This window comes from Astatotilapia calliptera, chromosome 23 (assembly GCF_900246225.1).
Source record: "Astatotilapia calliptera chromosome 23, fAstCal1.2, whole genome shotgun sequence".
NCBI lineage: Eukaryota > Metazoa > Chordata > Actinopteri > Cichliformes > Cichlidae > Astatotilapia > Astatotilapia calliptera.
This window is the reverse complement of record NC_039323.1, coordinates 247,230-264,549: the sequence shown is the minus strand read 5'-3', so window position 1 is coordinate 264,549 and position 17,320 is coordinate 247,230. Positions and strand designations below refer to the sequence as shown.

Genomic DNA, 17,320 nt, shown 5'->3' with positions numbered 1-17,320 from the left:
CCATTTCTCCAAGGAGGGTGAAATGATTTTGCAGCTCTAAAGTGAAGCCATTGACAACGGTCGGGTCCTTGAGCTTCTCGATTGTGAACGGTGCATTTGGTGCGGGCTGTCTTTGTTTCCGAAGTTTGAATTTGACTTCCGCTCTGACTAGGTGGTGGTCAGATCCAACATCTGCTTTTTGACATGCCCTTATGTCTTGCAAAGCCGACCTCCATTTTTGGCTGATGCAGATAAAATCAATTTCATTGAATGTACGCCCATCCGGTGACCGCCATGTCTTCTTGTGGATCTCTCGGTGCTGGAAGTATGTATTTCCAACGCACAGCCCATTGTGCTCGCAGAAGGATACTAATCGTTCGCCGTTATCGCTGAGATGCGTTGAAGATGCATGCGATCCAACCACTGTCTTCAATCCCAATCGGTCGCCGCCCAGCTGGGCATTAAAGTCTCCGATGAGGATCTTAAGGTCGTAATTCGGGATGTCATTAAAGATGTCTTGCAGCTGATCATAGAAATTGTCCTTGAAAGCGTCTTCCGTATTGTCCGTTGGTGCATAGACTTGCACAATGGTCTTCTTGGTGTGTCCAAATCCAAAACGAGCTGTGATGATGCTGTCGTTAACAGGTTTCCAAACAACGAGTGCGCTCACGGCTTCTTTGCTCAATACGAACCCCACTCCATGTTAATGTCGATCTTCATGACACAAGTACAAGATCGTCTTGCCATCGCTGATAATTCGGCCACTCTCTATCCACCTCATTTCACTGATTCCAAGGATGTCTAGCTGATAATCCTCAAACTCCTTCAAAAGTTGAGCCAGCCGTCCGCTCTGATATAACGTGCGAACGTTCCATGTCCCAATTCTTGTGATGGTTTTGGCAGAGAATAATGCTTCCATCGGGCGCTGGATGCCATTTTTGGTTTCTTCCAGCACCCTCATCCTGTTTGAAGTAGAATTCCAGCCACATTGTCCAAAACTTCTGCTTTCGTTTGTCATTTCTGTAGCGGTAGGGTTTTTTACAGGTACGGGTTGCTAGTCCGACGCCCAACTCTCCTCCTTTCTCATCCGGGCTTGGAACCGGCCATGGCGGAGTTAATTAAAAACGACATATTCTAATTGCTTGGAGTTAGAGACAGGTTTGAACAGCAGTGATCACTTCAGAGGGCTGATTAAAGCATGTAATAGTTGTGCCATTTACTGAAATTTCAAAGTCTTAGACCGAAAGATAAATCCTTAATAGCCCCATATGAAATATTGTTGTTTAATAAACATCTGATTAAGCTCAGATATGTTTAAATATTTTTAATTCTTCATATTTAAAGACAGTCTCGGTGTCTCCTGATATAATCCCACACTGACTCCATGACACTGAGATTAGGGCTCCGTGGGAACCAAGTCATCTATAATAAACTTCTATGACAGACGCCTTGTTTTGCCATTGGCTGAAGAAACTGCTTCCTAATTTGGGAGCGATCAGAACCCTGTCTGAAGTCATGGATTACTAAAAACAGTAACGTACATGTAATAATTCAGAAAAACAGAAAATCTGCCACCTTGTTGAGAAATTAAATTGAACAGCACAGAAGGTCTGCAAGCCAGTACAAAGTGAACACAAACCTGGTGGACCGTCTACTGCTGGCTCACGTAAACACTGCACAGAGAGAAGATTCAGCTATTTCAAAACTGCATCTCCTGCCATTCGGTCTAAACAACTAACAACACATTTTTTAGGCTTCATCGAAGCCTTTATGATTCGTCTCTGGCCATGTAAATGCTGGCAACGTCTTATCAAGACATGTTATAGTGAGAAAGTCTGGAGAGAGGGAGCAGGTGGCTTTTGGGACTCTATTAAGAGCATTAGGCTTTCAAGGAACGTCTCCCTCAGGCGCATGCATTTTGCAACATGATCAGTTGAGGAAATTAGCGGGAGAAAAGCCTAATTCATTTTACTGGAAAGTGGAATTGTGAAAAAGCCCTAATAAGATCTAGCTAAAAGGCTTCTAGTGTGCTCTCCTCTGTCTGAACAGGCAGCCTGACAAAATGCAGAAACTCAAACGTGATGAACGTTTGCTGGTCAGCAGATTTAATTGCAGGAAGAAAAGCCATTTCCTGAGATGAAATGTGTAGTCTCCTGTGAAATGGTGATTCAGTGACATCTGTGTGTCTTAAAGGGATTAATAGCATACAGTACTATCTGTCTTCTGGCAGTGGGCAAAACATGACATGAGGGCGAGTCGCTGTTGGTTTCTGCAGGACAGCTGCTGCCATAGAGTCAAGGTGCAGAGGACGACAGTAGGCTGGGAAAATCAATTTGACCTCTTATATAATCTGTTTTTACTGTTATGTAATATAGCCTTAGCAATTATCGGACGAGCTTCGAACAGTTGTGTTCCTGCGAGAGGTTGTAGGTGGTATTAGGACAGTTTAAGCTCGGAGGGTAACTTTGAGTGTAGCTAAAGATCCTGGATACAAGTGCACACTTTGACCGCTACAGCTACGTGAAGCATTAAAATAAACTCTGTAGGAAGCTGAGAAGTAATACTCCACAGGCATATTAACTTATCAGCAATCAAACTGTGGACCTTTTGATTATGTTATTTAGTTTTGTCATCATCGGTTATTTATAATAACACCAAGACCAGAGGGTATCAAGACCAAGACAAGACCAAGACCAAGACTGAGACAAAAAAGTCTTTAAACTGCAGCCAGAAGCTGCTTCGTTTATGGGTGTAAGCATTTTATGTGTTTTTGCGATGCACTCACACAGCCCTCCTCATCACTGTCTACTGTCTCACTCACTTACTGAGAGGACAGGCGCAAGCTCCACTTGACTGTCGTGTCTCTCACATAATGATATTATCCCATATCCTCGCATGTGATTGGCCACAATATGGACGCTGTGTTTTGAGTTTTGTTCAAAAAAGAATCACTCATATAGGAAAAATATATATAAGATAAGATAAGATAAGATAAGATAGAACTTTATTAATCCCTCGGGTGGGTTCCTCTGGGAAATTCGATTTCCAAAAAAGCACAGCACCGACAGAAGTTACAGAGTTATACACACACACATATATATAAATACAGAGACAATATAAATAAAATATACGAAGGGGATAAATAGAATAAATAGGAATAAAAATAAAAATACAAGTGAATTGCACATTTCAATATATCACATCTGCAGGACACCTTAAACTAGTTTTTTAATTAAGCAGCGAGGCAGAACAAAGTCGGGGCTGCATCAAGACACAGGGACTAAACCCCAATTCAACCAGACCCAGAACTGATCCGGAATTAAAACAGGATACAACAGTTCAAAATCAGGACTACTGAGGATTTAACCAAAACAGAACCAGAATCAGAACTAGATGATAGTAGCACTAAAATCATCATAGACCTGCACTACACTTATTTTTAATTCTACCAAAGTCCACTATTTAGATTCAGAAACGTTTATATAATTATTTATCCTTGTTGTGCAAACAAGCTGCAAAACTTAATAAATATAGAATTTGAAAAATAACAAACAGAATCTAAAAAGTTACACTAGGCACTGGATACATGTTCTGATGAGTTTTGGCAAACAACCATGTGACTAACAGGTGTGTCTCACCTGCTCTTGTTCCCTCCCTCTCTCATTCTGCTCCTCTCTCTCTCTCTCTCTCTCTCTCTGTTCCTCTCTCTCTCTCTCTGTTCCTTTGTCTCTCTCTGTTCCTCTCTCTCTCTCTCTCTCTGTTCCTCTCTCTCTCTCTGTTCCCCTCTCTCTCTCTCTCTCTCTCTCTCTCTCTCTGTTCCTCTCTCTCTCTCTCTCTCTCTCTGTTCCTCTCTCTCTCTCTGTTCCTCTCTCTCTCTCTCTCTCTCTCTGTCCTCTCTCTCTCTCTGTTCCTCTCTCTCTCTCTCTCTCTCTCTGTTCCTCTCTCTCTCTCTCTCTCTCTGTTCCTCTCTCTCTCTCTCTGTTCCTCTCTCTCTCTCTCTCTCTGTTCCTCTCTCTCTCTCTCTCTGTTCCTCTCTCTCTCTCTGTTCCTCTCTCTCTCTCTCTCTCTCTCTCTCTCTGTTCCTTTCTCTCTCTCTGTTCCTCTCTCTCTCTCTCTCTGTTCCTTTGTCTCTCTCTGTTCCTCTCTCTCTCTCTGTTCCTCTCTCTCTCTCTCTCTCTCTGTTTCCTCTCTCTCTCTCTGTTCCCTCTCTCTCTCTCTCTCTCTGTTCCTCTCTCTCTCTCTCTCTCTCTCTCTCTCTCTCTCTGTTCCTCTCTCTCTCTCTGTTCCTCTCTCTCTCTCTCTCTCTCTCTCTCTCTGTTCCTCTCTCTCTCTGTTCCTCTCTCTCTCTCTCTCTCTGTTCCTCTCTCTCTCTCTCTCTCCTCTCTCTCTCTCTGTTCCTTTCTCTCTCTCTGTTCCTCTCTCTCTCTCTCTCTGTTCCTCTCTCTCTCTGTTCCTCTCTCTCTCTCTCTGTTCCTCTCTCTCTCTCTCTCTCTCTCTGTTCCTCTCTCTCTCTGTTCCTCTCTCTCTCTCTCTCTGTTCCTTTCTCTCTCTCTGTTCCTCTCTCTCTCTCTCTCTCCTCTGTTCCTCTCTCTCTCTCTCTCTGTCCTCTCTCTCTCTCTCTCTCTCTGTTCCTCTCTCTCTCTCTCTCTCTCTCTGTTCCTCTCTCTCTCTCTCTCTCTCTCTGTTCCTCTCTCTCTCTCTGTTCCTCTCTCTCTCTCTCTCTCTGTTCCTCTCTCTCTCTCTCTCTCTCTCTGTTCCCCTCTCTCTCTCTCTTCTCTCTCTCTCTCTCTCTGTTCCTCTCTCTCTCTCTCTCTCTCTCTGTTCCTCTCTCTCTCTCTGTTTCCTCTCTCTCTCTCTCTCTCTCTCTGTTCCTCTCTCTCTCTCTCTCTGTTCCTCTCTCTCTCTCTCTCTCTCTGTTCCTCTCTCTCTCTCTCTCTCTCTCTGTTCCTCTCTCTCTCTCTCTCTCTCTGTTCCTCTCTCTCTCTCTGTTCCTCTCTCTCTCTCTCTCTCTCTGTTCCTCTCTCTCTCTCTCTCTCTCTCTCTCTGTTCCTCTCTCTCTCTCTCTCTCTCTCTCTCTCTGTTCCTCTCTCTCTCTCTCTCTGTTCCTCTCTCTCTCTCTGTTCTCTCTCTCTCTCTCTCTCTCTCTCTCTCTGTTCCTCTCTCTCTCTCTCTCTCTCTGTTCCTCTCTCTCTCTCTCTGTTCCTCTCTCTCTCTCTCTCTCTCTGTTCCTCTCTCTCTCTCTCTCTTCCTCTCTCTCTCTCTCTCTCTCTCTCTCTCTGTTCCTCTCTCTCTCTCTCTCTCTCTGCTCCTCTCTCTCTCTCTCTCTGTTTTCCTCTCTCTCTCTCTGTTCCTCTCTCTCTCTCTCTCTCTCTCTCTCTGTTCCTCTCTCTCTCTCTCTCTCTGTTCCTCTCTCTCTCTCTGTTCCTCTCTCTCTCTCTGTTCCTCTCTCTCTCTCTCTCTGTTCCTCTCTCTCTCTCTGTTCCTCTCTCTCCTCTCTCTCTCTCTCTCTCTCTTCTGTTCCCCTCCTCTCTCTCTCTCTCTCTCTCTGTTCCTCTCTCTCTGTCTCTCTCTCTCTCTCTGTTCCTCTCTCTCTCTCTGTTCCTCTCTCTCTCTCTGTTCCTCTCTCTCTCTCTCTCTCTGTTCCTCTCTCTCTCTCTGTTCCTCTCTCTCTCTCTCTCTCTCTCTCTCTCTCTCTCTCTCTCTCTGTTCCCCTCTCTCTCTCTCTCTCTCTCTCTCTGTTTCCTCTCTCTCTCTCTCTCTCTCTCTCTCTCTGTTCCTCTCTCTCTCTCTCTCTCTCTCTCTCTCTCTCTCTCTCTCTCTCTCTCTCTCTCTGTTCCTCTCTCTCTCTCTCTCTCTGTTCCTCTCTCTCTCTCTCTCTCTGTTCCTCTCTCTCTCTCTCTCTGTTCCTCTCTCTCTCTCTCTCTCTCTCTCTCTCTGTTCCTCTCTCTCTCTCTCTCTCTCTCTCTCTCTCTCTCTCTCTCTCTCTCTCTCTCTCTCTCTCTCTCTGTCCTCTCTCTCTCTCTCTCTCTCTCTCTCTCTCTCTCTCTCTCTGTTCCTCTCTCTCTCTCTCTCTCTCTCTCTCTGTTCCTCTCTCTCTCTCTCTCTCCTCTCTCTCTCTCTCTGTTCCTCTCTCTCTCTCTCTCTCTCTCTCTGCTTCCTCTCTCTGCTCTCTCTCTTCTCTCTCTCTGTTCCTCTCTCTGCTCTCTCTCTCTCTCTCTGTTCCTCTCTCTCTCTCTCTGTTCCTCTCTCTCTGTTCCTCTCTCTCTCTCTCTCTCTCTCTCTCTGTTCCTCTCTCTCTCTCTCTCTGTTCCTCTCTCTCTGTTCCTCTCTCTCTCTCTCTCTCTCTCTCTCTGTTCCTCTCTCTCTCTCTCTCTCTCTCTCTCTGTTCCTCTCTCTCTCTCTCTCTCTCTCTCTCTCTCTCTCTCTCTCTCTCTCTGTTCCTCTCTCTCTCTCTCTCTCTCTCTCTCTCTCTCTCTGTTCCTCTCTCTCTCTCTCTCTCTCTCTCTCTGTTCCTCTCTCTCTCTCTCTCTCTCTCTCTCTCTCTCTGTTCCTCTCTCTCTCTCTCTCTCTCTCTCTGTTCCTCTCTCTCTCTCTCTCTCTCTCTCTCTCTGTTCCTCTCTCTCTCTCTCTCTCTCTCTCTCTGTTCCTCTCTCTCTCTCTCTCTGTCCTCTCTCTCTGTTCCTCTCTCTCTCTCTCTTCTCTCTCTCTCTGTTCCTCTCTCTCTCTCTCTCTGTTCCTCTCTCTCTGTTCCTCTCTCTCTCTCTCTCTCTCTCTCTCTGTTCCTCTCTCTCTCTCTCTCTCTCTCTCTCTGTTCCTCTCTCTCTCTCTCTCTCTCTCTCTCTGTTCCTCTCTCTCTTCTCTCTCTCTCTCTCTGTTCCTCTCTCTCTCTCTCTCTGTTCCTCTCTCTCTGTTCCTCTCTCTCTCTCTCTCTCTCTCTCTCTCTGTGCTGACAATCAAACCAAACACCAACATCATCAAATATACAGTGGAAACCAGATATTTACAAATTTTCTGTTCCTGGTGTTTTGTTGACATCTCTTGATGTTCCCATGTCACAGAAACAGGCTCTGTGTTTTGCCTTATATGCATCCACAGCTGTGCCACCAGTTTACTCACATGGACTCTACGAACCAATCAGAAGCTTCTTCAGCTCAGAATAGAATCGTCTGGAGTTTCTTATTAATTAACAATAAACTTAGAGTATATGTACTCCTACATTTGATGAAAGTGATAAAAATAGAAGCTCTCTCTCTCTTTATTCTGACATTTAACTAATTCAAAAGATATTTCAATATTTATTTATCCAAAACAAAACAAGTGTACTCTAAATTGATGTTTAACAGTAAAATAATGTTTTTATGTTTTCTCCATAAAGTGTAAATATCTGGTTTAAACTGTGAATATACTGCTGTGTATTGAAGTTCCTGTTGTTTTGCATAGAAATATACTGAACAACATACAAAGCATAATATATAAAATAACATCTACCAGTTTTTTCTTTGAAAGAAGCTCCTCATGTCCATTGTTGTGTTCATCAGTACATTACTGATTTATTTAGCCGTGGAGGGAAACAACTGAAAATATGAAATAAACACACATGTAAGCTGAGACTCTCTAAAGAAACAGCATTGTTGTTGTTCGGCTTTTCATTTTGCCGTTTGTTGATTCACTCAACAGTTGTCAGTCAGACATCTAAGGATGAAACAAATTACACTCCAAAAGACCCAATGCTTCTGATGCTTAAGCTCAGTAAGCCCCCCCCCCCCAGCTCTGCCGGCGGTTGACTCCAAATCTCCCGAGAACTATGTCGATCTAAGAAAGCAAGACCGAGACAGCGAGACCAAGACAAGACCAAGACCACGTAAAAGTGGTCTCGGGACACCCAACTCTAGTTAGTGGTAAATGGACTGATTCTTGTATAGCGCTTTTCTGCTCTCCCAAAGCGCTCTGTACAACATTCACACAAACAAGTGCTTTCTAATTACCATTCACACACCGATGGATGCATCAGAGAGCAACTTGGTGTTAATGTCCGAGGATATTTGGCACGCAGACTAGTAGGAGCCAGGGACTGAACCACCAACCTTCCTGAGCTACAGCCACCCCGTGCTCATCCAAATGATGAATGATGATTTCCTTGATTGTTGATTGATGATTGTTTTCCTTTTTTCATCCTTTCAATTGGTCTTTTTTACTATATAATAATTTTACTATCGTGGGTATCCAGATTTTAACACGCTGGCTTCAGTTTTCGTAGTTTTCACCTTAACAAGTTAAATATATGCAGGAGAAGAGGAAATATTGAAAATAGTGTAGAAACAAATCATTGCATCACACAGTTAAATTTTTTAGACCAAACTTTTTATATTAGCACTTGCAGTTGTACCCATAGTGGAGTCAAAGCCTTACACTCTGTATAATGAGCTCTTTATAATCATCACAGTGTGCAGAAGTGCTGCTGCGGACAACCATACTCATCTCTGTCCACAGTCAACCCTCTACATCGTGCAGTGACCTTCGTTTCATTGCCATGGTCTTGTGGAAATGTCTTTAGTTGATGTGTTGATTATCAGACAGCCTGTAGTATTTGTCCATCATCATAAGGTAAAGTATGCTCTGTAAGATGCCCTGGATGGGGTCGCACTGAGTTGTCCAACTGTCCTGACACAAGTCGTTGTTGATCTCACTGTTGTAGGGGAAAGACTCTAGGGCTGCAGATAAGACTGTTGCCATGGTCCTGAAGGAGATACCAAGTAAGGCGTCATCAGAAGGGAAGCCCCTCCTCACAGTGACTACAAAGGTGGGCAGATGCATTTCAGAAACACCCCACCCACCCCCAATCCCAAACCCACCCCCTGGATTAAAGCAGAAAGTCCTCCTGTGTTGGTCACACTGAAACACGAGCAAAGCTTTGAGTGTCCTATAACTGACCTCTCCTGTCTACTAACTCCTAACTTGAGCCTTATGACTGTTGTATCTAACAAAGAAGCGAAAATTATTTCATTTCCAGCTGCTCTATGGGGTATAAAACCCACCTAATGCATCACTACGTTTGTACAAACAGAGCCTAATGATGTTACCATCTACACAAGTAACCTCAAATTCACTGCAATTATTCATGCGACTCTTTATCTTTTCCAATTAGCCTCTGCAACACTCATAGTGCTCCTCCACTTCTATATTTAACACTGTATGGGGATTAACCACAAATTTCGTGTCCCATTCATAATCGGGTCAGTCAAACTTCCTCGTGAACTTTTTACACCTCATAAGCAGCTAATCCTCAGCACAAACAGTGTGTGAATGCATTTCCAAAAAAATGCTATGTCACACAGCATGGCATTGAGCTGTTGGTGGTGTTCTTTGAACCAAAGACTGCAGCAAATTACTGCAGCCATTGCTGAGCTTTTCACTTCTCTGTTGCTTTTTAAGTGGTAAAGCTGGAGTCTATGCACCAAGTGCCAGTATGAGTTTTGTTGCCCTGTGCTTGATTGCTTCTGTGGGTGCTGCTGCTGCGTGTGTGTCTATGTTTTGATAAGCTGTAGCATGCTTTACTCCTGTTTTATTTTCTAATGCAGTGTCTGGTTTGATAAGCTCTCATACAACAGATATAATTTTCCCACTTAAGTGTGGGGGGGATGTAATTATAGCCCCAAATTGTTTGCTGAGTCGACACCAACAGAGTACGATTTAAAGATTTATCTTAAACCAAAGTGTAAAGGGTCAGGAAGGAATCAGTGATTGTTAGCACACGTTTCCTGTATCTGACATTTCTGCTCATTTAAGATGCTGCAGTGAGGCTGAAATCAAATTAATGGAAATAATAGATCAATAACTTATTCTCAGTTTGGATGTTAGCAGCTCATATTTCTCCTGCTACTTTACATTGAGTTTTATTGCTGCTTCAAACAGGCAACGCTCCATCAGTTATGCTCAGCGAGTCTGATCGACCACCGGCGAATGAGGTGATAACGGCCTATTGAGTGTGCTGGTAGGTGGAGGAGGCCGCCGACTGGCAACATGCACGAGGCTGATAACAGCTGATGATGACCATTCATGGTCTAAAAACATTCAGACTGGGGGGGTTTACATTTTACAGCCTTCAAATGTCAATAATCTTGTCTTCAGGCCCAGCATTGAGTGAAAAGAACATGAACACAAATGTCATTACCATTTTGGGTTTACTTCTCACAGTGCAATGATGACAGCATGTTTCCATGAGGCCACAGGCTTCAACTTTCAAAATGAATCAAAAATAACAAACAATAACAAAACAATATAAAACCTCTCATTTCATTTATTTATTTATAAAGCACGTTTAATAACAATAGGGAGCTGACCAAAGTGCTGTACAAAGTAATGACATTGACGACAACGACAGGTAAGAAAATTAAAAGAAAATTAGGATAAAAGAATTGGTAACTCTCCTACAGTTTCGAAAGCCAGAGTAAAAAAATATGTTTTCAGATGCGATTTAAAAAGAGTAACAGTTGGGGCCTTTCTAATGTGGAGAGGTAGATCATTCCACATTTTCAGTGCCACAACCGCAAATGCCCGATCTCCTCTATGAACCATCCTAGGCTTATGTAAGGAGCAGATGTTTGCTTGATCGAAGGGCTCTAGGGCGTATAAAGCTGCAATAGGTCAGACAAATAGTCCGGTGTCTGGCCAAGTCAAAAGTAACATTTTGAATTTAATTCTAAAACGCACTGGAAGCCAATGAAGGCTCTTCTCACTATTGTCTTCACATAATTATTAAAATGATCAAAGCCACAACAACTAATTAAAGACACAAACTTAGAGGCCCATCATACATACTAAGCAGGTCACACATGCATGCACTGCATAATGTATAGAAAGTGAGTTTCCTGTATCCTCTCTTTTTAAAAAGGTAGAAAAATATGTCAAATTATAACAGTTAAATCATATTTGAGTACCACAGACATGTAACAGTAACAACCACTTTGCTTGCTTTTTGCACACCCTTCACCAAACCCCCCCCCCCCCCCCAGTGTTCGCACACTGTTGTTTAAACATTTTATGTGCTAAAATGATTAAAGGGTGTATATGAAAAAGTCAATTTTTCTGCAGATTTTTATTTTTTAATATCTGGATTGTCAGTTAGTCAAAATCAAAATCACCAGTAAAATAATCTTAAATGACAGCGTCGAAGCGAATGCTGGATGTTGTTTCCACTCGGCTGGACTCAACTCATGATTGAAGTGCTCTCCAGTGGCTGAGGCAGCAGTTTGAGAAGTGTCCCTGCCTGATGTCACTTAGCAAGTGATGGAGGCTAAGCCACAGCCGGTGGTCCCTTTAGCCGCACGTCAAGTCAGGTCAGGTTTGTTTGGAAAGCCCAAGATGATGCATGATGTCTGAATGGGCCACACACACACAGGCTTCAACCAGCCAGACTCTTTATGATGATACATGAAAAAGAATCCGCATGAAACAAGACGTCACATTCACCTCTTCCTCTAATTTAATTCACAGCTCTGATATCCTCATTTCTTCATCCATATAAAACTAAACTACAGTGATGATCTTCAGAACTGTGTGCTACTGTATGTGCAACAGATCTGCTGTTAATTATCAGTTTTTGTTTTATTTTTGTTATTTTGTTCATTTTTTATTGACTTTTAGTAAAAAAGGTAAGATTCAATGTGCAAAAAGTACCTTTTTAAGTATCCTAAAAAATGGATACATTCCTTTTTTTAATATTACGTTGTACTTTTTTCACACTGTCTCCTAAAAACAAATCAGTCAGGCAAAATGTTGTACTGGATAGAATATTTCAAACCTTTATTTACAAGCAAAATTCAAATTGAATTAGTGTCCTTGGCCAAAATAGGCAGGGTTAACCTTGGTTTCGGAGCTAACCCACCATGACTCTCAATGCCAGGACAAAACGGAGTAACCAGAGAAATAAAAAATATCCAGGATCCTGTTGCTGTGAGGAAGCCGTGCTAACCACTGATCCAGTTCCAGTCATTATAACAAGACACATTATAGAGCCAGCTGTTAGGACCGATCTTCAGCATTAATAAAACCAGTCTTGGACAAATCACAAGAAAAGTACAGAGCGATGGGCTGTTGAATTGATGATTTTTGTCCAAAGGCAGTCTGGTAGCAAGCTTTTAGTATGAAATAATGGCAGCTTTATTCTTCACTCAAATATATAAGGGAAGAAATTATTCTTTTTTTTAAATATTTCACTTTTGACTCTGCTGCCTAAAGTCAAATCATATAAAGCCATCACGATGACTCATAAAACCCCAACAAGCCTTTGGGATGAATAGATCATCACCACCCACAAGAAACTGCTTGGAAACAAAAGTAACGAGTAAACAACCTGATGCATCACGGAGAAGCTTTCTAATGATTTGTAAGAATCAATTTTGCATTTTAAAAAAAGACTTGCTGCATAGTTATATAATCCCTGACCACAGCTCACAACCACGTGAACTCTATAAAGCATACAACCTTGACTGTTATCATTTTTCTAGCCAACCATCCATCGCATAGCCGCCAGCTTTTAGCTAACAGCTGACATTAGTTCTCTTTGCCTTTATGTAGTGTTTTCCATCCTCTGCACCTCCTCCTACCCTCACCTCAGCCTCCCCTCCTTCAAGGCTCTGGTACACAATTCCCCTGACAGCAACATCTGAGAGTCAAGCCCAAGTGGCACAATTAGTTGAAGTTTTCTATCACATAATATTCTAGATTACTGCTTAAAGCACTTGTAAACAAAATGCCAAAGTGCTTTGCATAGGAGAGAGTTAAAAAGAAAGGCAGCGAGGGAAAACAGTAACCACCTCATAGCAATGGGCAAACAGCTCACAAAGCTCCTCTCCTGCCTTAGAAGTGAACCTGTAATTAGTGTTTGCATGCTACCTGCTCTGTGCCTCACACATCATCCCAGATAAACATGGTAGATTTTCTGTCCCCATTTTCTGGTTGATTGGAGGAGGAAAGTGAAGAGGTCTCATCATTTCAAAGCCATGATTTAGAACAGACTCCTGTGGCAATTACACAAAGTGCTTTGAAGAACTACATCAGCTTACAGTGATCGTTTAGGGTTGGGCGTAGATCGTACAGAGTCCTCCATCAGAAGGCTGCCAGCAGTCATACAGAAACAACCTCCTCTTCACAGGCGTGCCTCAACTTATAGGCTCAAAAGCGACCGTTCACAGTCAAATCAAGCTTTCAGTCTGTCAGACTCCACACTCACACTAACATCTTTAATGATGCACTTAGGCACAGCAGTGCTTTTGTGCTGAATGCTAATGGGTTATAGTTTCCTTTATGACCGTTCTAGTTTAGTGTTACCACGCTACCATGTGTTCCCCCTTAAGGCGAGACTAGTGTTTAACATTTAACCTTGAAAACATCCCAAATGTAGTCAGTTACAACGCCAAGCTTTACAACCTCAGGCCTCATGTATCACTCTGGAGGATTTTAAAATCCAGTAGGGTTGTCACCCTGTCCATAACACCAACCTGTGCTAAAATCTCTCATCTGCAGCTCTCCCAACTCACCAAATGATACGTCCATCATGGTCATAGTAACACCAGATGGTGTCTTTAGTGAATGTGCCACACTTGGAAACTGTTGAAAAATGGAGTTGAGCCTTAAAATGAAGCCAGTGCAGAAATAGCAAAAACAAATGCAACAAATCAAATGGCACTTGAAGCTGGTTTCAAAGCAAGTCGATGCCAATAGAGTCCCATGATGACATCCCCAACTTTTCAGCAGAATTAAACATATTTACACCCTTTTGCAGAACATTTTTGGTCTCTTTTCCTTAAAATTATATATATTTTACGAGTGTGACCGTTCTAAGTGACAGGGGGTGTTGATATAATCTTTATATGAAAGATTAAACTTTAAACTTTAAATATTTCGGCCATAATCCTTTTTTTTCTCCTTATTAATAAACCTTGATACCTGGATGCTTATACAGTAGAGATCTATAATTCAAAGAGTAGCCCTGCACTAAAGCTAAACCTCCTTTATTGTCCATTTTACATTAAAGGCAACCATAATTTACAAAATGAGCAGTAAGTTTCTATAAAATAAAACTTGAAAGAAGTGATTAAAACCATTAACTCGTTAGGAAAGCCTTTACTGAGATCATAAACACTGCAGGCTTGTGTCCAACTTAAGAACTTATTCCCATCAGGGGAGTTTAAAAAATGTAGGGTGGAGGCATTTTGGCTTTGGCTTCATTTTTCAGGGCCAGAAGCTACAGCCATCTATAGTCTGTGGGTGCCAGCTTATATCTATTAGATAACACATTTTTCTGTCTGGTTAATTATAATGTCAGTCTATCCTCCAGTTCTGATGATGTTGTATATTTGCATGCATTTAACACTAATTAGCAGCTATTTGTTGCTGTGTCCCATACAGCCGATGTTTGCAACTTGTTCATCAAGCATGCTAATGTAGCTAACTGTTAGCTTAGCACTCCAGCCTCTGATCTTATTCTGGCTCCAAAAACAGCATGGCAACAACCATAATGCCAGAACTGAAGCCTGAAAACAACATCCACAAACTACTGGGTGACATCTATTAAAAAAACATGTCACTAAAAAGGCTAAGTGCTATCAGTGCATAATCACAAAGATTTATCACCTTGACTTAAAACTGAAATTTGCATCCTTGATTTAAAGAAAAGGCCTACTGTACCAAAGATGTAGTTTTGTGTGAAGTTTGTCACCATATTGTTTCAAATGTCACATTTTCTGGGGATATGCTAATGTCAGCTGTCAGCAGAACATGGCTCAGCATGGATCCCAATCATGTCTGTCAAAACTTTAAATCTCAACACTATTCAATTAAATCAGAGCATTACTGGAGGACTCTAAATGATGTTTTCTAAATGAGCCACATGCTGCTCATTTGACAGAACTGACCTTCAGTCAATCAATCAATCCAAAAATAAATAAATAAATAAACAGAGTGGAAAAATCCAAAGTCTTGTGACGTAGAAAAAAGGGTTATAAAAACGCATCTAAAAAGAAAACAGGCCAAACTCACAAATGATTTATTAGATGCTTTGAATGGGAAATGCTTCTTATCATGGTTATCGTCCACTGCATGAAAACACAGCTGCAATCCAAATGCTCAGTCGCTGTGAGCATGTGCACTTATGAATGCCTGTTAAGGTGTAAAGAGAACACTATACAATATCTATACAGCTCAACTGGTATTTAACGACTCGGTTAGCTCGAAGCATGATGTGTTAAGTACATTAAAATCAGAAATAAGACTTCAATCCTGAAGACACCAGACAGAAGGAAATCTTCTGTTTTATTCTTACGTGCAACACGCTAGAGAATGCATTTGACTGCATGCACTCATGCATACGTTACTGTACCACAGGCAATATAACAGAGCTGATTAATGCTTCATTTAAACATCAAAGCTGTCAATACAGAAATCTATAAAGGAAACAGAACATATTAATGTACCAGGAAATTAGTACATTAACTATCAAATAGTCAATTACCTGAACTGCTCACAGTCAGTTCACTGTTAATCTGAATAAACCTTTAATTAAGTAATGTTTTCACAAAATAACGGTCTGCAACACCAGTTACTTGTGTAACTGTAATTAAAGTTGCTAAAATACTTTACATACAAAAAGGTTCAGATGAATATGAGGAGACATGATGGTGAAACCTGTCAAAATATGTTGGAAGGCTCATTATGTTAAAAAAAAAAAAAACTATACATAACACAACAACTGATTTGATCCATTTCAGTCTGACTTTAGGGGAAAGAATCAGTACAGGAGCTGTTTTATTGCAGTTAGGCTTATGAACAGCACTTTAACTTTTGCTCTTGTTATTTTACTGGACCTGACTGTAGCTTTGCTTTTGCCAACCATTCGCTTCAATAGAGTGAAGCTGGCTACACACTGGAGACCTTACTGGGCAAGCAAGTACAAACGACATATCCACTGAAATGGGCAGGAAATAAACTCATCTCAATCCTCAAGGAAGCAACCGAAGTGACTACCAATGAGAGTGAAGATTACCTTTGACTGACTGGTAGTAAATAAGCATCGCCTAGGCAACTGGGGCCATGTTAGAGCCATCAGTTTCAACGTGATGTGTGACAAGCTAATCGCTGCTAATGTGAGATGGTGTAGATGGAAAGGCACTCGAGTGGCTCTTATGCAGTTTATCAAACAGAGTACATCTTAACACGTGGGATCCCACAGGGCTCAGTCCTTGGACCTGTTTTGTTTCCTTTATATCTGCATCTATTCAGCCATGTAATCCATTATACACGAGTGTCTCTCTTACGAACTGTGTACCTTTAATTCTTACTGCTGAACTCTGATAAAAACTTAAGTCCTCATTATTGGTCCTGATCATATTTCTAATAATGTTAGTCCCCTTTGTTGGACAAGTAATAACTGAGTAAAAGCAATCTGCTAAAAACTTGACATTATTTTCAATCACCGACTCAGTTTTAGCCACATGTCCAAGTCTAATCCATTTTTGCTTCATACAAAATGACTCCAGACTGCAGTTTAAGATTAAATCACTCCACGCTATGGCTCCACTTTAGATCTCAGAATATCACCCTCAGACTCTTCACAGCAGACAATCGATTAAAGGTTCCACAGTCCAGTCTTTAAAACAAAGGGACACTGTGCTTTCACTGTTTTAGCCCAAAACTGTTGGGCAATTTTTCTTTGACCATCAGGCTCAACACAATCAGGTGCTATTGAAAAAAAAACCTACCTCTATAAATGGGCTTTTGTATAATGTTTTACAGTATTTTCTTATATTTTTAGCCTTGCCTGCATTGCCTATTGTTGTTACACATACTGTATATATGTCACTCTCTATAGTGAGAATGCAAAAACATAAACAGGAAACAGAAAAATAGAAGAGCAATGGAAGAATTTTTCCTCTCACAGAAACATTGACACCTATGGGGTTTTTTTCTTTTTAACTCAGGTGATATGTAGTTGATCGAGAACAAGTGATTTAATTAAAAGCAACAAAAAGTCACTTAAGATGAGTCACTTCCTGCATTAAAGGCCAGCAGCTGAGCGGTTATCCGGGTTAGTTCATATAAAGCATGCACTCCTTTCACACCGCTAACAGCTGTAACTGATTCAGCAGTGGCTTAGCCTCCGCTCACACTCAACTGCACCTTTGCAGAGCAAGCACAGTCTGTAAATCACTTAATATGACCTTTAAAAACAAGTCCACCCTCATGCATTTCATTTTAAGATTGGTTGCTTCAGACCAAATTGGACAATAACACACTGGCTGGCAGCAAAAGGTGAAATAAGGCTACTCGGCATTGTGAGACTTCC

At 41.6% G+C, this 17,320-nt stretch overlaps 1 protein-coding gene across 6 annotated transcripts in view; it reads left to right on the top strand.

The window, feature by feature from the left end:
* Positions 1–17,320, top strand: part of pex5la (peroxisomal biogenesis factor 5-like a) — a 113,917-nt gene that overhangs the window by 50,984 nt on the left and 45,613 nt on the right. For 4 of the 6 annotated variants that reach the window (XM_026159991.1, XM_026159990.1, XM_026159989.1 and 1 more), the window contains one exon: positions 8,675–8,779. The exons of the other annotated variants lie outside the window; for them this stretch is intronic. In XM_026159991.1, coding sequence (XP_026015776.1) covers positions 8,675–8,779 — 105 coding nt within the window. The remainder of the gene's footprint in view (positions 1–8,674; positions 8,780–17,320) is intronic. 6 annotated transcript variants of the gene reach the window in all.